Here is a 14,653-nt window from a genome sequence, read left to right on the forward strand (position 1 = left end):
CACGGTCAATCTGTGGAACTCATTGGCAGAGGATGTTGTGAAGGTCAAAACTTTAATGGCACTGGAAAAAGAACTAGATAAGTTCATGAAGGATAGGTCCCTCAATGGTTATAAGTCATGATGATCAGGGATGCAGTCAGTGGTTTTGCTGGTATTTTTTTCAAATATATGTGGTCTGCAGATAATTTATGCTATGTAATAGATTATATATTTATGTGTATTTGGGCTTTAAACAGCCCTATATTAAGAATACAAAGTCTTTATAAACTCATCCAGCTAAGCAATCAAAATTCAACCAAGAATTCTGTTTTGTCTGTAAGTTTCCACTTACTCATTTAGAAAATGTTTAGCCTGCAAACTAAGCCACTTCCTCTGTCAGTTATTGTGCTTTTTCAACATAACTGGTGTTAAAGGAAGCAATTAACAGAAGGCAACACTAGTTCACAACATGAATTGATGATTGTTGGTATCTATAATGTTTTGGCTTTCATTTAATACAAGGCAACCAGTAGAGGAGGAATGCATATTTCAAGTGAAAGGTGAAAGCTAAATTAATCTTGGCTAGGGCTCTGTGTTTTTCATGCAGATAGTGGAAGTCACGGATTCTGTGACTTTCCGGGACCTCGGTGACTTCTGCGCGGGGAGGCAGAGAGACAGTATGGCTGACCCCAGGGCTGCCCAAGCAGCTGGCTCTGGGGCAAGCTGCTCAGGTGGCCCCAGGGACAGCCACACCGGCAGCTGCTGGAGCAGCTCGGCAGATGGCCACTCCAGCAGCCCCGCAGCCAGCCACGCTGACTGCTGCTGGAGTGGCCCAAGGGCCAGCTGCACTGGCCACTGCTTGGCCGGTTCCCGGGGGCTGGTGTGACTGCTGGCCCTGCCGCCCCATCAGCAGCCCTTTAGGGCGACTGCCCCCACCCCCGAAGTGGCCCCTCCAGATCCGCCCCAGCAGCAACCCCGTTAAGATTTAGTCATGGGTATTTATAGCATAAGTCTTGGACAGATGACGGGCCCCTGAATTTTTGTGTGTATTGCCCGTCACCTGTCCAAGACTTATGCTATAAATATCCATGACTAAATCATATCCTTAATCTTGGCCCATAGGGACGCTGTGGGGGTGGGAAAAATCCTCAAATTTGATCAAGTGTGTGATTATTTTAAGTGTTATGATGTTTTTGTCATAATATAGTATTTTCTAAAAACTGGTTTGAAGTTTCTATAGAAAATCACTCCTAATAGGAACATAACTTTAGTAACCCATTATTTAAAAATTAAACCTTGGCTAGAGTGAGACCAGTTTCCTGCCCTGAAGAGTTTATAGGCATTTGTGCCCAGTATTAAAAATTGTTTTCAGGGGTCCATTTGGAAGTGCACAGCTTCTGTCGTCATGTGAGTTTCCTTCCACTTTTGGACTGGGTGGGTTTTAAGCATATAATTTGATTTTTTTTCTTATTTTTTTTAATCCGCTCTAGGCAGTGGAATACATTGTCAGCTCAGAGGCCTTCCATCAACATGATAGTAGTTACAGAAAGTTTTCATCTGGTTTACTATCAAGTTGTACTCCTAGTTCTTTCATCTACACCTTAACTCTGCTCCTGCTGTCTGCCTTCTATCTTCACTTCTCATGGCTTTATATGGTATACAGTGGATGTGATGGATGAACAACACATCCCATATCAGAGCAGGATCACGATCCTAGATATATATAATCAACTTTCTGGGGCACAGACAGCAAGCAAAGTTCTATAGGCTTTCGAATTGCTACATAATGGAGCTGACATGATAAATGGAACTGAATGTTGACAAACAAAAGAAATTTCCCTTTGATCAGAAGAAATAACAAAGGGAGAGAATGACAATTGAGACACAAGATTTATAAGGAAGGTGGAAGTGATTGAATGACAATTTCTAAGTATTTAGATAGAAGCAATTAATCTGAACAGTCAGTGATGTTTTTCACTTGATGTAATATGGTTTAATTTTCTTGTTTGACCCATACAATATGAAATTGTTTGTTCTTTATGTTGATATTTTAATACCCGAAAGGCACAGGGAAGTGGATGAGATTTATATCCGAGTAACAGTGAGTTATGAGGGTAACAAAAGGACCCTGATTCATGCAAATCCATGAAATGTGTGTGTGACTGAAGTGAATGAAGTCTTAAATTTCAAGTAAAAGTTATTTCAGGTTCAACATGTACAATTTGTATTCTGATGGAAACAGGGCAATCATAAGAGACATGACATGTCTTTAGCAGCAGCTATATAAAAGCCTAATAAAAGGAAGGCAGCTTGGGTGAAAGTGATCATGAAATAGTAGAGTTCATGATTCTAAGGGATGGTAGGAGGGAGAACAGCAAAATAAAGACAATAGATTTCAAGAAGGCAGACGTTAGCAAACTCAGGGAGTTGATAGGTAAGATCCCATTGGAAGCAGGTCTAAGGGGACAAACAATTGAAGACAATTGGCAGTTTTTCAAAGAGACATTATTAAGGGAACAAGAGCAAACTATCCCACTGCATAAGAGAAATGGGAAGTAGGGCAAGAGACCACCCTGGCTTAACCAGGAGATCTTCAATGATCTAAAAATGGAAAAAAAAAGTCCTACAAGAAGTGGAAAATAGACCAAATTACAAACTGTGAATATAAACAAATAACACAAGTATATAGGGACAAAATTAGAAAGGCCAAGGCAAAAAACACGATCAAAATAGCTGGAGATATAAAGGGTAACAAGAAAACATTCTACAAATACATTAGGAGCAAGAGGAAGACCAAGGACAGGGTAGGCCTGTTACTTAATGAGGGGAGGGAAACAATAACAGAAAATGTGGAAATGGCAGAGATGCTTCATGACTTTTGTTTCGGTTTTCACCAAGAAGGTTGGTGGTGATTGGACGTCTAACATGGTGAATGCCAGTGAAAATGAGGTAGGATCAGAGGCTAAACTAGAGAAAAAACAAGTTAAAAATTACTTAGACAAGTTAGATGTCTTCAGGTCACCAGGGCCTGATGAAATGTATCCTAGAATACTCAAGGAGCTGACTGAGGAGATATCTGAGCCATTAGCGATTATTTTCGAAAAGTCATGGAAGATGGGAGAGACTGGACCATCTATATAAAGGGAAATAAGGACAACCTGGGGAATTACAGACCAGTCAGCTTAACTTCTGTACCTGGAGAGACAATGGAGCAAATAATTAAGCAATCAGTTTGCAAACATCTAGAAGATAATAAGGTGATAAGTAACAGTCAGCATGGATTTGTCAAGAACAAATCTTGTCAAACCAACCTGATAACTTTCTTTGACAGGGTAACAAGCCTTGTGGATAGGGGGAAGTGGTAGATGTGGTATACATTGACTTTGGTAAAGCTTTTGATACTATCTTTCATGACCTTCTCATAAACAAATTAGGGAAATACAACCTAGATGGAGCTACTATAAGGTGGGTGCAAAACTGGTTGGAAAACCATTCCGAGAGAGTTATCAGTGGTTCAGCCTTGCTGGAAGGGCATAATGAGTGGGGTCCCGCAGGGATCAGTTCTGGGTCCGGTTCTGTTCAATATCTTCATCAATGATTTAGATAATGGTATAGAGAGTAAACTTATAAAGTTTGCAGATGATACCAAGCTGGGAGGGGTTGCAAGTGCTTTGGAGGATAGGATTATAATTCATAATGATCTGGACAAACTGCAGAAACGGTCTGAAGTAAATAGGATGAAATTTAATAAGGACAAATGCAAAGTATTCCATTTAGGAAGGAACACTCAGTTGCACACAGACAAAATGGGAAATGGATGCCTAGGAAGGAGCACTGCAGAAAGGGGTCATAGTGGACCACAAGCTAAACATGAGTCAACAGTGTAACACTATTGCAAAAAAAAAAGCGAACATCCCTTCTGGGATGTATTAGCAGGTGTGTTGTAAGCAAGACACGAGAAGTAACTCTTCCACTCTACTCTGTGCTGATTAGGCCTCAACTGGAGTATTGTCTCCAGTTCTGAGTGCCACATTTCAGGAAAGATGTGGACAAATTAGAGGAAGTCCAGAGAAGAGCAACAAAAATGATTAAAGGTCTAGAAAATATGACCTATGAAGGAAGATTGAAAAAATTCGGTTTGTTTTTTCTGGAAAAGAGAAGACTGAGAGGAGACACAAGAGTTTTCAAGTAAGTAAAAGGTTGTTACGAGGAGGAGGGAGGATAGGACAAGCAGCAATGGGCTTAAATTGCAGCAAGTGAGGTTTAGGTTGGATATTGGGAAAAACTTCCTAACTGTCGGGGTGGTTAAGCATTAGAAAAAAATTGCCTAGAGAGATTGTGGAATCTCCAACACTGGAGATTTTTAAGAGCAGGTTAGACAAACACTTGCCAGGGATGGTTTAGATAATACTTTTGATCCTGCCATGAGTGCAGGGGACTGGACTAGATGACCTCTCGAGGTCCCTTCCAGTCCTGATTCTAATTGCTTTCTAGTTTTATGTTTAATTACAGACATGCAGAAAATCCATGTGAGAGACAATAGTTCTCCTTGAAAGACAAATTGCCTCATCACCACCATAAAATGGTTACAGTAAAGTAAAACATAAGACAAAATGACATGCATTGTCACAGGCCACCTCAGTTCACATTGAATTATGTTGCTTTGCTCAGAAACTCCTCACGAAAGCTTGCATGGTGGCGGTAGTGGGACTCTAACAGTCGTAACAAATTTTTGAGTAGCTCTTAGTTTTGGAGTTGTTACTAAGCTGTGACATCTTGGTATAGTCACTTAAGTTGTATTGCTTGTGTAAGGTGTGCATGATCCAGGTGAAAGCCTTGCACAGATAGATTTTTATCCTCCTGTACTATTTTTTTTTCTTGGCATGATATAATTAGTGTGTTTACAGAATGGCTAGTGAAAATGGCTTATAACATTTTGGGGGGCGGTGGTGGGAAGTTATGTGCAACACTTACAGGTAGTAAGGTCCAGTGGTCAGGTGGCACCTGTTCCATGGTGTGTCCCTTTAACCCCTGGGACTTTTTAGGGTGGGTGAAGACCTAGAAGAAGGGAGAGCTAGGAGTTGGGAGAAGGAAGATGGCTCTGGGGAGCAATGAAAACTGAGTGAAAACCCAGCCTATTTCTTTAGGGCCTGGGGCCAGGGGCCTTGTAGGGCTGATGAGGCAAGGCTGCCCCCTCTCCCAGCCAACTGGAAAAAGCACTGGGAAGAAGGCGAGATATATTCTGTGCCTTCCATCAGGAAGGAGGGAGAAGGGCAGGGGAAAGGATTATCTGTGGACCTCTCTCAGCCTCGGAAAGTGAGGGAAAGAACTACATGGAGAGCTGCAGGAAGGGTTCCTGAGGGAAGCTGCTGGAACTACTGAGAGCCCAGAAGGAGGTCGGTAAAAGCCCTGAACCTGACGGGAGAGACTACAGGCCAGGGAGACTTTATATCAAGTTCATTTGGATTTAATAGAGTACAACCCCAACAGGAGAATTGTATCTTTACCTTTGCAGTGTATGGAGTTCTTAAGGGGCCCTGAGAGAAGGAAACTCTGGCAGGACGTTGCAGTTGGCCAGGAGGGGGTGCTACCGGACAAGTACACCCTTTTATAGTATGATGAACTCTGTCTACTTAAAGCTTAGAAGTATAACGAACACACGTTTTGCTTACACAATATTGTATCACTTCAAACGTTAAATAACATAGTATTAAATACACAGTACTATAAATCATTCTAAGAGAAAGTAGTCGGTCTTAAGCCATTTGGGGAAGGAAATTCAGTTTCATTTTTAGGCTGGCAATATAGGGGAATACCATCTACAAATCAATGACACTAGATAAATCAAAAGTCAGTAAAAATGCCTTTAACTTTAAGAGTAAGTTAATGTGGCAAGTCACAGATCTTGAAAGAATACGGGTAGGACTATGGGATAAGCTTTTAGGGAGAGAAGTGTTTCAGGTGATGGAAGGGGACACTGAGGGGAATGGAAAGTTTTCAAAGAGTAATTATTCGGTGCACCATACTGAAAGCAACACATTAGCACTATCCCAGGGGTTATCACACTTCATTGCACTGCAACCCCCTTCTGACAACAAAAATTACTACAAGACCCCGGGCGGGCAGGGGGGGAGTGGAGACTAAAGCCTGAGTCCCATTGGCCTGGGCAGGGGGGCTGAAGTCCTAGCCCAAGGGCTTCAGTCCCAGGTGGGGGGACCTGCAACCTGAGCCCTGCCACCCAGGGCTGGAACCCTCAGGCTTCAGGTTCATCCCCAAGTGGTGGGCTTGGGCTTTGGCCCTGGGCCAAAGCAAGTCTAATGCCAGCCCTGGCAACCCCATTAAAACAGGGTTATGACCCACTTTGGGGTCCTGACCCACAGTTGGAGGACTGCTGCACTAGGCGATGAAGACATGAGCAAGGAAGTCAAGAAAATATTAGAACAGAAGGCCAAATGAAAGGAAGAATTTGGACTACAGGAAATAAGAACTTTAAAAGAATAAAATGGACTTTCTTTTTCAAAGGAATATGATAGACTGTATTCTGCTGTGAGCTACACCATTGAAACTTGATAACCTTATCAGAGGCAAAGTTGATCTCAGCAATATATATTAAAGATGCAGCTTATTTACTTGAACTGATGATTCCGTAACAGTAGGCCACAGGTGCCTTTCTGCTGCATGAGTGCAAAGGGGAGCAAAATGGGACAGAAAGGCAGTTACCTGTGCTGAAGAAAAGCGGTGCCTCTGGACCATGCTCATTTCAACCAAAGACATTGCAAATTTGTGGGTTTGATGCACTCTGTGGGTTTTTTGGGGGAGAGGGAGGAGGAGAATAGGGATGTTCTGGGAGGAGAAGAGAATGGAACTAAAAAAAATGACCACTGAGTAATGTGTACTTCAGTGTAGATCAGAGAGACTGCAATAGATATCTGCATTGAAGTTACTTTTGATACAACAAAGATTTCAGCCCTATAAACATTTAACATAGGATCTCTGTGGGATGTTTATTAATTAGCCGCATTCTCGGTATGTAGCATGTGCCTCTATTGTCCAGCCCCAGGAGTCTGCATACACAAAAAGCCAAACACTTACCCTGCCAGCCCACATCCTGTAGGCCTCAAAGATAATGAACAACTGTTTGAAAAAGCCTATTACAATGTTCTTGAAACCTGTTCCACTTCTCATCTTCTTTTCTGTGCTTTGAAACCACATTTGAATTACTTGCTTTTGGTTAGCAAGATTGTTAGTATCTAGTATTTTTGTGGCAATTCGAATGTCCTAAAAACAGTACAACTAGACTTTTTCTGCTTTCTCTGTATTAACAATGATTTTGCTTTAAGATTAAACTCTTTACCTTAGGAACATTTGTAGTTGGCAGAGTTAATAAAATCAAAGTCTGCGGGCAGTTTTTTCCATTATTGGACATGAACTTCTATTGTGCATATATAAGTGTTCAATGTGTGCATATATTTAGAGTGAATGTTTGGATCATAGTAGGAACCCTAATGCATGTGCGAAGTAAACTCTGGATAAAATCCTGACCTAAACCTCTCAATACATTGCATGTTTTGCTTTGACAGCTACATGTAAGGGAAAAATACAAGCCCTGATTCAGGAAACACTAAAGCACGTAATTAAAGTTAAGCATGTTCTTAAATGCTTGGCTGAATTTGGGCAGTAACCACCAAAGTATTACTCACAACATTATCTTTAAATTCCTATTGATGATGATCTTTTGAAAATATATGCACAATCCTCTTTTGACTACTAGCAATGCATAGCTTCTTTTTGCCTTTTTTTCAGGTAGTGTTTACATTAGATAAGAAAAGAAGAAACTTGTTTGCTGAAATCATAGCCCATCATAAAATTTATAGTTTGTTGTGTTCTCCCTAATCTGTTCATCGTGGAGTCAAAACCTTAACATCACACACAGCTTATTTTTCTATTTAATTTGAAAGTATGATTTGCTCTATTTGAATCATTGAATACTTTGTCCTTTAACTTTGCAGCCATATACAACTTTAAAGGTGCAGGAGAATCTCAGTTACCCCTGCAGATTGGTGATGTGGTCCATATATTGGAGTCCTGTGAAGGTAAGTCACTTGCATTCAAAATATAGAAATTGCCTTGCATCTGGATCTACCTGTTCTACCAAGAAGCACATAATGTACTACAACTATAAAAACACACTTTAATATTGTAAGAGTTTCAAAACCAGGATAGGCCATGCTGCACTTGGTTAGTCTAAATTTGCCTTCTTTGAGTCAGAGTATATTCATCCTTGGACATCTGTTGTCAGAAATGTTAAAGTGCATGTGGTTTCCATGCAAAACATTAAGGATGAAGGAATCCAGGTGGATAAAGAGTTGAGGTTGTTGTCAGCCCCTCTTATGTGCACTATGCTTATCTGATGGAAGAATTAAGTCTTGAAGATAATACATGGGTTGTATGTGTTTGAGGTTAGTCTTACTAGGTAAATATATGCAATATTTAAGATGCTGAATGTTTTAAAACTCTCACTTAACACAAAGAATTTCTTTAATATGTAATATTTCACTCTTCTTGTATGTCAGAGCTGCCTCACAAGAAACACTGTAGCAATCAATACATCTCACTCCATTTACCTCAAGTGCCAAACACTGATTATTAGCATGTGTTAAATAATGCTGGCCAAAATCTAAAACTAATGGCACATCATTAACATTGAATATGCTGCTCCAAATTATTGGTGATTGTGGAGCCTACCTGATAAAGGGGTGGAAGTAAGACAGAACTAAGATGGGAAAATGCAAAAAGGGAATAAAATAAGACTGGAACTTGCAGCAAACTTGTGATAAATGCATTGCTTATGCTAGAGCTGTATAAGGTTCTTGTTCAGGCTATGCTGGAGTCAAACCAAATATTTTTGTTTTGACCCACACATTCACAGCCTTCCTGAGTTCTGCTCCATGAAACTGTCAAAGCCATTTAAATGTCCTATTTTCACTATGCAAAACTGAGAGTTACTTGGTTTGGCCCTGAAGCTAAGCAAATCCACCTCACTTTAGCTTAAAGCTAAGTTCAGACTTGCCTGAAAGGTGTATTTATCTTATGTGATACAGGAGGGCCAGGGAGCAGTGGGAGAGTGCTAGATATATAAGCTCAAGGCTAATTAAGGCATGGTTCCCTGTAAACTAGGGAAGGTGGCTGCAGGGTAATTGGAGCACCTGCAGTCAATTAAGGCCCTGTTAGGAACCTAATAAAACCCCCTGCATCAGGCAGGCAGACAGGAGGAGGAGGAAGGATTGGAGCTTGGAGGTGTGCTGAGAGATTTGGAAGACCTGAGAACTGGAGAAAGGGAGACCTTTCCCAGCAGGCCAGGGAGACTCCCCTCCCCCCAGTATCTGAGGACTGAGGTTAACCCCACCTAAGGGGGATGAGGGTAAGAAACCCACAGGGGTTGAGAGGGGCTGGGACTCAGAGCGAGGAGCAAACCCAGATCCCGTCTACGACCTTCCCGGGCTAGTAGTGGGGGATAAAGAGCAGGGGTAAAGGGTGGCATCTTAGCTCCCTGCGAAGAAAAGCGCAGGAAACACCAGACAAAAATCGGCCATCTTGCCACACTTAGTAAAACATTTTGATGAATGTGGTCTGAGTGGATTTTTTTGGTGACGATCCCAAAGACTGCAAGGTTGTTTTAAGATGAATATTTCACGACTGTACCCTATTAGATATTTAAAACCTTTTAATGCCTTTGGCTTCTATTGGGTAAAGTAAGTGTTAACTCTAAAACATTTCTTGATACTTTAGACTGGATATGCTCTGTCCTAGAGTCCACTGAGAGAAGGGGCTCTATCGGCTTACTTTGTGCCACTTAGGCTACATCTACACTGAACGCTTCTTTCAGTGGCATGTTGAGTATGCACTCAGGGTAGCTCCACTAGTACTGGTTTAAAGTAGCAGGGTAGATGGTGAGGCATGACTTAAGCAAGTAGAGTTGAGAGATGCTACAAGGGTGTGGGTATGTAACTGAGTCAATACCCCACACAGCTCTCTGCTTTCCCAAGCTGCGACTTCCATCTACACTGCTATTTTTAGCTGTGCAATGTCCTGGGACTGGAGCCCTTCCCTGCCCGCCATGAGGGTGGAGGGGAGGAGTTTAGCTGTACGAGTGGAGAAGATCAGGTGGTAGTCTGTAAGAAGTCTCCTGAAACTCTCAGAAGAGGAGTGAGTGGCCATTTGCTGTGGTTTTCCTTTTGAGTGTATGCATACATTCCATTGCAGGTGTGTGTGTGCCCAATGCACTTGAGTTGAAGACTTTTGTGGTAATACCACTAGGTGGCGTATGTACCCCAGCTCTCCTTGTCTGCCATCTCCTCTCAGTGAAAGTTGGAGTTCTCTGTGGCTGTTTGCTTTGGTTAGCCAGCGTATTCTGAAAATCTTTGCATGTATAGAACAAAAATGCAGAGGGACTTCTGTCTAGAAGTTCACCTGATGAAAGAGGAATGTGTCCTTCATTGAAACCAGATCCCAAACATGAGGTGACGAATTCTAAATCCATGAGGAATGTTCCTCCAGCCACCAGCAACTCAAAGCACAAGTCAGGTGAAAAACAATGCTTTTCATCTTCACCACTGGCCGCCTTGAAAGCTTTCTGATGCTGACAAGTGCTCAAAATTTCAGTCTTCACAGAAGAAGCCTTCCAGTAAGTCCTCTAATACTGGTTTGAGGTATCATAAACATAAGTACTCACCAGCTCTGTCAGAGAATGCACCATGGACTCTGGCTCCTTCAGGCCCATCAAGTCTGGTGCCTTTAGTTAGTCAGTCTGTAAACCTGAAGTCCAACCCAGTGACGACGGTGCTTTCCTGTCCACAACCACTGGATCACATGGCCTCATGCACATATGTGACTCAGCATACCAGGCTTCACCTTCACCATTAACAGGCTTGGTTCCATTTTGTTTTTTCATTTGACCAGGCATCCTTTGGTCATTTGTGTACCTGAAGGAGAATTTCAGTCTCTGAACTGGTGGCTGGACACTTGTAATATGTGCAAAGGGGTCCCATTTCTATCTCCAGAACCAACTAGAACTCTGGTTACAGATGTATCTACCAAAGGCTGGGGTTCTGCCTCAGGTGACTTTATGCACAGGCTCTGGTCACCCAGGAGGTCTCTCTGCATATAGACATGTGATGTTCTATGCTATCTGTTGGGCTTGTGAAACATTCATGTCCTTCATCAGGAACTATTTGGTGCAAGTCCTTACAGACAACACCACTGCCATGTTTTATCTCCGCAGCTGTGCGGGAGGGTGTGGATATGTGCAAGAATGACTCCTCTATATCAGGAGGCTGTCCACTTTAGGAACCTCTGCATAAGAACCAAAGTTTCCTTGAGATAGTTCCATCTTCTGGGAATGAGGAGTGCCACTGCAGATTCCCTTGGCTGGGATTTTGTGGACCACCACAAGCAGTCAATCAGAAAGGACATCCTCCTCCAGATCTTCCGTCAGCGAGGATACCTGAATTTGTTGTTCAAGTTGGTAGTGAACAAGTCTATTTTCAAGAACTTTTGCTCCAGCCTGAGTTGCAGTCTGTGTTCCTTAACCAATGTCTTTCTTCTCACATTGACCAATCATCTGCTATATGCATTTCCTCCAGTCCCTCTCATCCTAAGGGTACTCAGGAAGCTGAAAACAGACAAAGCAACATTAATTTTAGTGGCACCGGTCTGGCCAAGATAGTACTGGTTCACAGGCCTACACTAGCTTTCAATCAGGCCAGCTAACTTCACTTGGAGTCAGAGATCTGCTATCTCAGAACCAGGGCTGGTCTCCACACTGCAACCTCCAATCTCTCCATCTCACTGCATGGATAAGCTCTGGTTAAATGCTTGTGAAAAACTGCTCTAGAGATGTCCAAGATGTCTCTGTGAGCAAGAAGAAGGATTCTGCGAGAGCCATATCCACTATTAAATGGAAGTGTGTGTCCATCTGGACAATCTCAGCATTTATCACTCCCTGTGACAGGACACTAGTCATTTTCTGGGTTACTTATTGCATTTGAAGGCATCTGGCCTTTCGGCTCTGAGAGTTCACCTGGCTTCCATATCTGCAGTCCATCCGCCATTTAGAGGGGTTTTCTGTTCTCTCTCACCCTCTGGTATCTAGATTTCTGAAAAAAACAGTCCATGTCTATTGTCCAGTATCTGATCAGCTACCATCATGGGATCTTAATCTAGTCTTTAAAGGCAAATGGAGGGCCCTCTTTGAACCCCTAGTGACATCACCATTGTATCTCTGGAGGCAATAACTTCTGCAAGAAGAGTGTATCAGCTACGAGTTCTGCTAACTGACAGTTCTTAAATTTTCCCCCCTATGAATGAGGACAAGGTTCTTTTCAGATGACACCCCAAGTTAATTGAAAATGGGGTGTCATCTTTTCATCAGAACCAATCTATTCATCATCCAGTGTTTTTCCCCAAAACCTCATGCTTCCAAATGAAGAAAAGACTTCACACCTTGGATGTTCACAGAACTTTGCTGTTGCATCTTGATCGCATGGTGGTTTAGTGTGTATCCCAGGCTCTTTATAGCCCATGCAGAGAGAGTCGAAGGACCAATTATAGAATCATAGAATATCAGGATTGGAAGGGACCTCAGGAGGTGATCTAGTCCAACCCCTGCTCAAAGCAGGACCAGTCCGCAACTAAATCATCCCAGCCAGGGCTTTGTCAAGCCTGACCTTAAAAACCTCAAAGGAAGAAGATTCCACCACCTCCCTAGGTAATGCATTCCAGTGCTTCACCACCCTCCTAGTGGAAAAAGTTTCTCCTAATATCCAACCTAAACCTCTCCCACTGCAACTTGAGACCATTACTACTTCTTCTGTTATCTGGTACCACTGAGAACAGTTTAGATCCATCCTCTTTGGAACCCCCTTTCAGGAAGTTGAAAGCAGCTATCAAACCCCCCGCCCCCCATTCTTCTCTTCCGCAGACTAAACAATCCCAGTTCCCACAGCCTCTCCTCATAAGTCATGTGCTCCAGCCCCCTAATCATTTTTGTTGCTCTCCGCTGGATGCTTTCCAATTTTTTCACATCCTTCTTGTAGTGTGGAGCCCAAAACTAGACACAGTACTCCAGATGAGGCCTCACCAATGTCGAATAGAGGGGAACGATTACGTCCCTCGATCTGCGGGCAATTCCCCTATGTATACAGCCCAAAATGCTGTTCGCCTTCTTGGCAATAAGGGCACACTGTTGACTCTTATCCAGTTTCTCGTCCACTGTAACCCCAGGTCCTTTTCTGCAGAACTGCTGCCTAGCTGCGCAGTGCATGGGATTCTTCTGTCCTAAGTGCAGGACTCTGCACTTGTCCTTGCTGAACCTCCTCAGGTTTCTTTTGGCCCAATCCTCTAATTTGTCTAGGTCCCTCTGTATCCTATCCCTATCCTCCAGCATATCTACCACTCCTCCCAGTTTAGTGTCATCTGCAAACTTGCTGAGGGTGCAGTCCACGCCATCTTCCAGATCACTAATGAATATATTGAACAAAATATCGGCCCCAGGACCGACCCTTGGGGCACTCCGCTTGATACCGGCTGCCAACTAGACATGGAGCCATTGATCACTACCCGTTGAGTCCGACGATCCAGCCAGCTTTCTATCCACCTTATAGTCCATTCATCCAGCCCATACTACTTCAACTTACTGGCAAGAATACTTTGGGAGACCATGTCAAAAGCTTTGCTAAAGTCAAGGAATAACATGTCCACTGCTTTCCCCTCATCCACAGAACCAGTTATCTCATCATAGAAGGCAATTAGATTAGTCAGGCACGACTAGCCCTTGGTGAATCCATGCTGACTGTTCCTGATCATTTTCCTCTCCTCTAAGTGCTTCAGAATTGATTCCTTGAGGACCTGCTCCATGATTTTTCCAGGGACTGAGGCGAGGCTGACTGGCCTGTAGTTCCCCAGATCTTCCTCCTCCCCTTTTGTAAAGATGGGCACTATCGCTACTCAGTATTAGCTCAGCATATCTCACTGGATCTCTGACAGTATCAAATTTTATTATAATCTTGCAAAAATCTCTCCACCACCAAAAAAACCCAACTCTCACCCCCAGAGCTCAGTCCCACTTCCTCTGTGTTGAGAAATGTTCTGATAACAGATATCTGTAAAGCAGCAATATGGTCATTTGTACATAACCATAGGCTTCTCGAACAGCCGAGCTTCGGCAAGTCAGCATTGCAGTCTCGGTTCAGATAATTAAAAATCCTACGATCTGTAATGGAACTGTTACAGAGTCACCAGCCGCAGAATGTATATGTGCACAATCACTTGAAGGAGAGAAATGGGTTACTTACTTACAGTAACTGTTCTCAGATATGTTGTGTACTCATACATTCCACAACCCTCCCACCTGCCCCAGTACTTTTGGATAATAACTTCACTGGAGGAAGATGAAACTGAAGTGGGGGACGTGCCCATTTAATGGCTTAAACTCAGTGTATGAGAAGAGTAAGGGTGCACACGTCACCTAATGATACTGCTGGCAAGAATCTGACTTAAGTGCTTTGGGGGCACGCAACTGCAGTGAAATTATACATGTGCACAGCACACCATTAAGAACAACAGTTACTGTAGGTGTTTTTTCTCCCCTCATTTTTTTATCATGCAGCTGGTAAGA

At 42.8% G+C, this 14,653-nt stretch overlaps 1 protein-coding gene across 1 annotated transcript in view; it reads left to right on the plus strand.

Moving 5' to 3' along the window:
• DOCK2 (dedicator of cytokinesis 2) overlaps nucleotides 1-14,653 on the plus strand; it is a 502,335-nt gene that overhangs the window by 19,645 nt on the left and 468,037 nt on the right. The window contains exon 2 of the mRNA XM_084636234.1: nucleotides 7,989-8,072. Coding sequence (XP_084492360.1) covers nucleotides 7,989-8,072 — 84 coding nt within the window. The remainder of the gene's footprint in view (nucleotides 1-7,988; nucleotides 8,073-14,653) is intronic.

This window comes from Lepidochelys olivacea (genome assembly GCF_965140295.1).
Source record: "Lepidochelys olivacea isolate rLepOli2 genome assembly, chromosome: 8".
NCBI lineage: Eukaryota > Metazoa > Chordata > Testudines > Cheloniidae > Lepidochelys > Lepidochelys olivacea.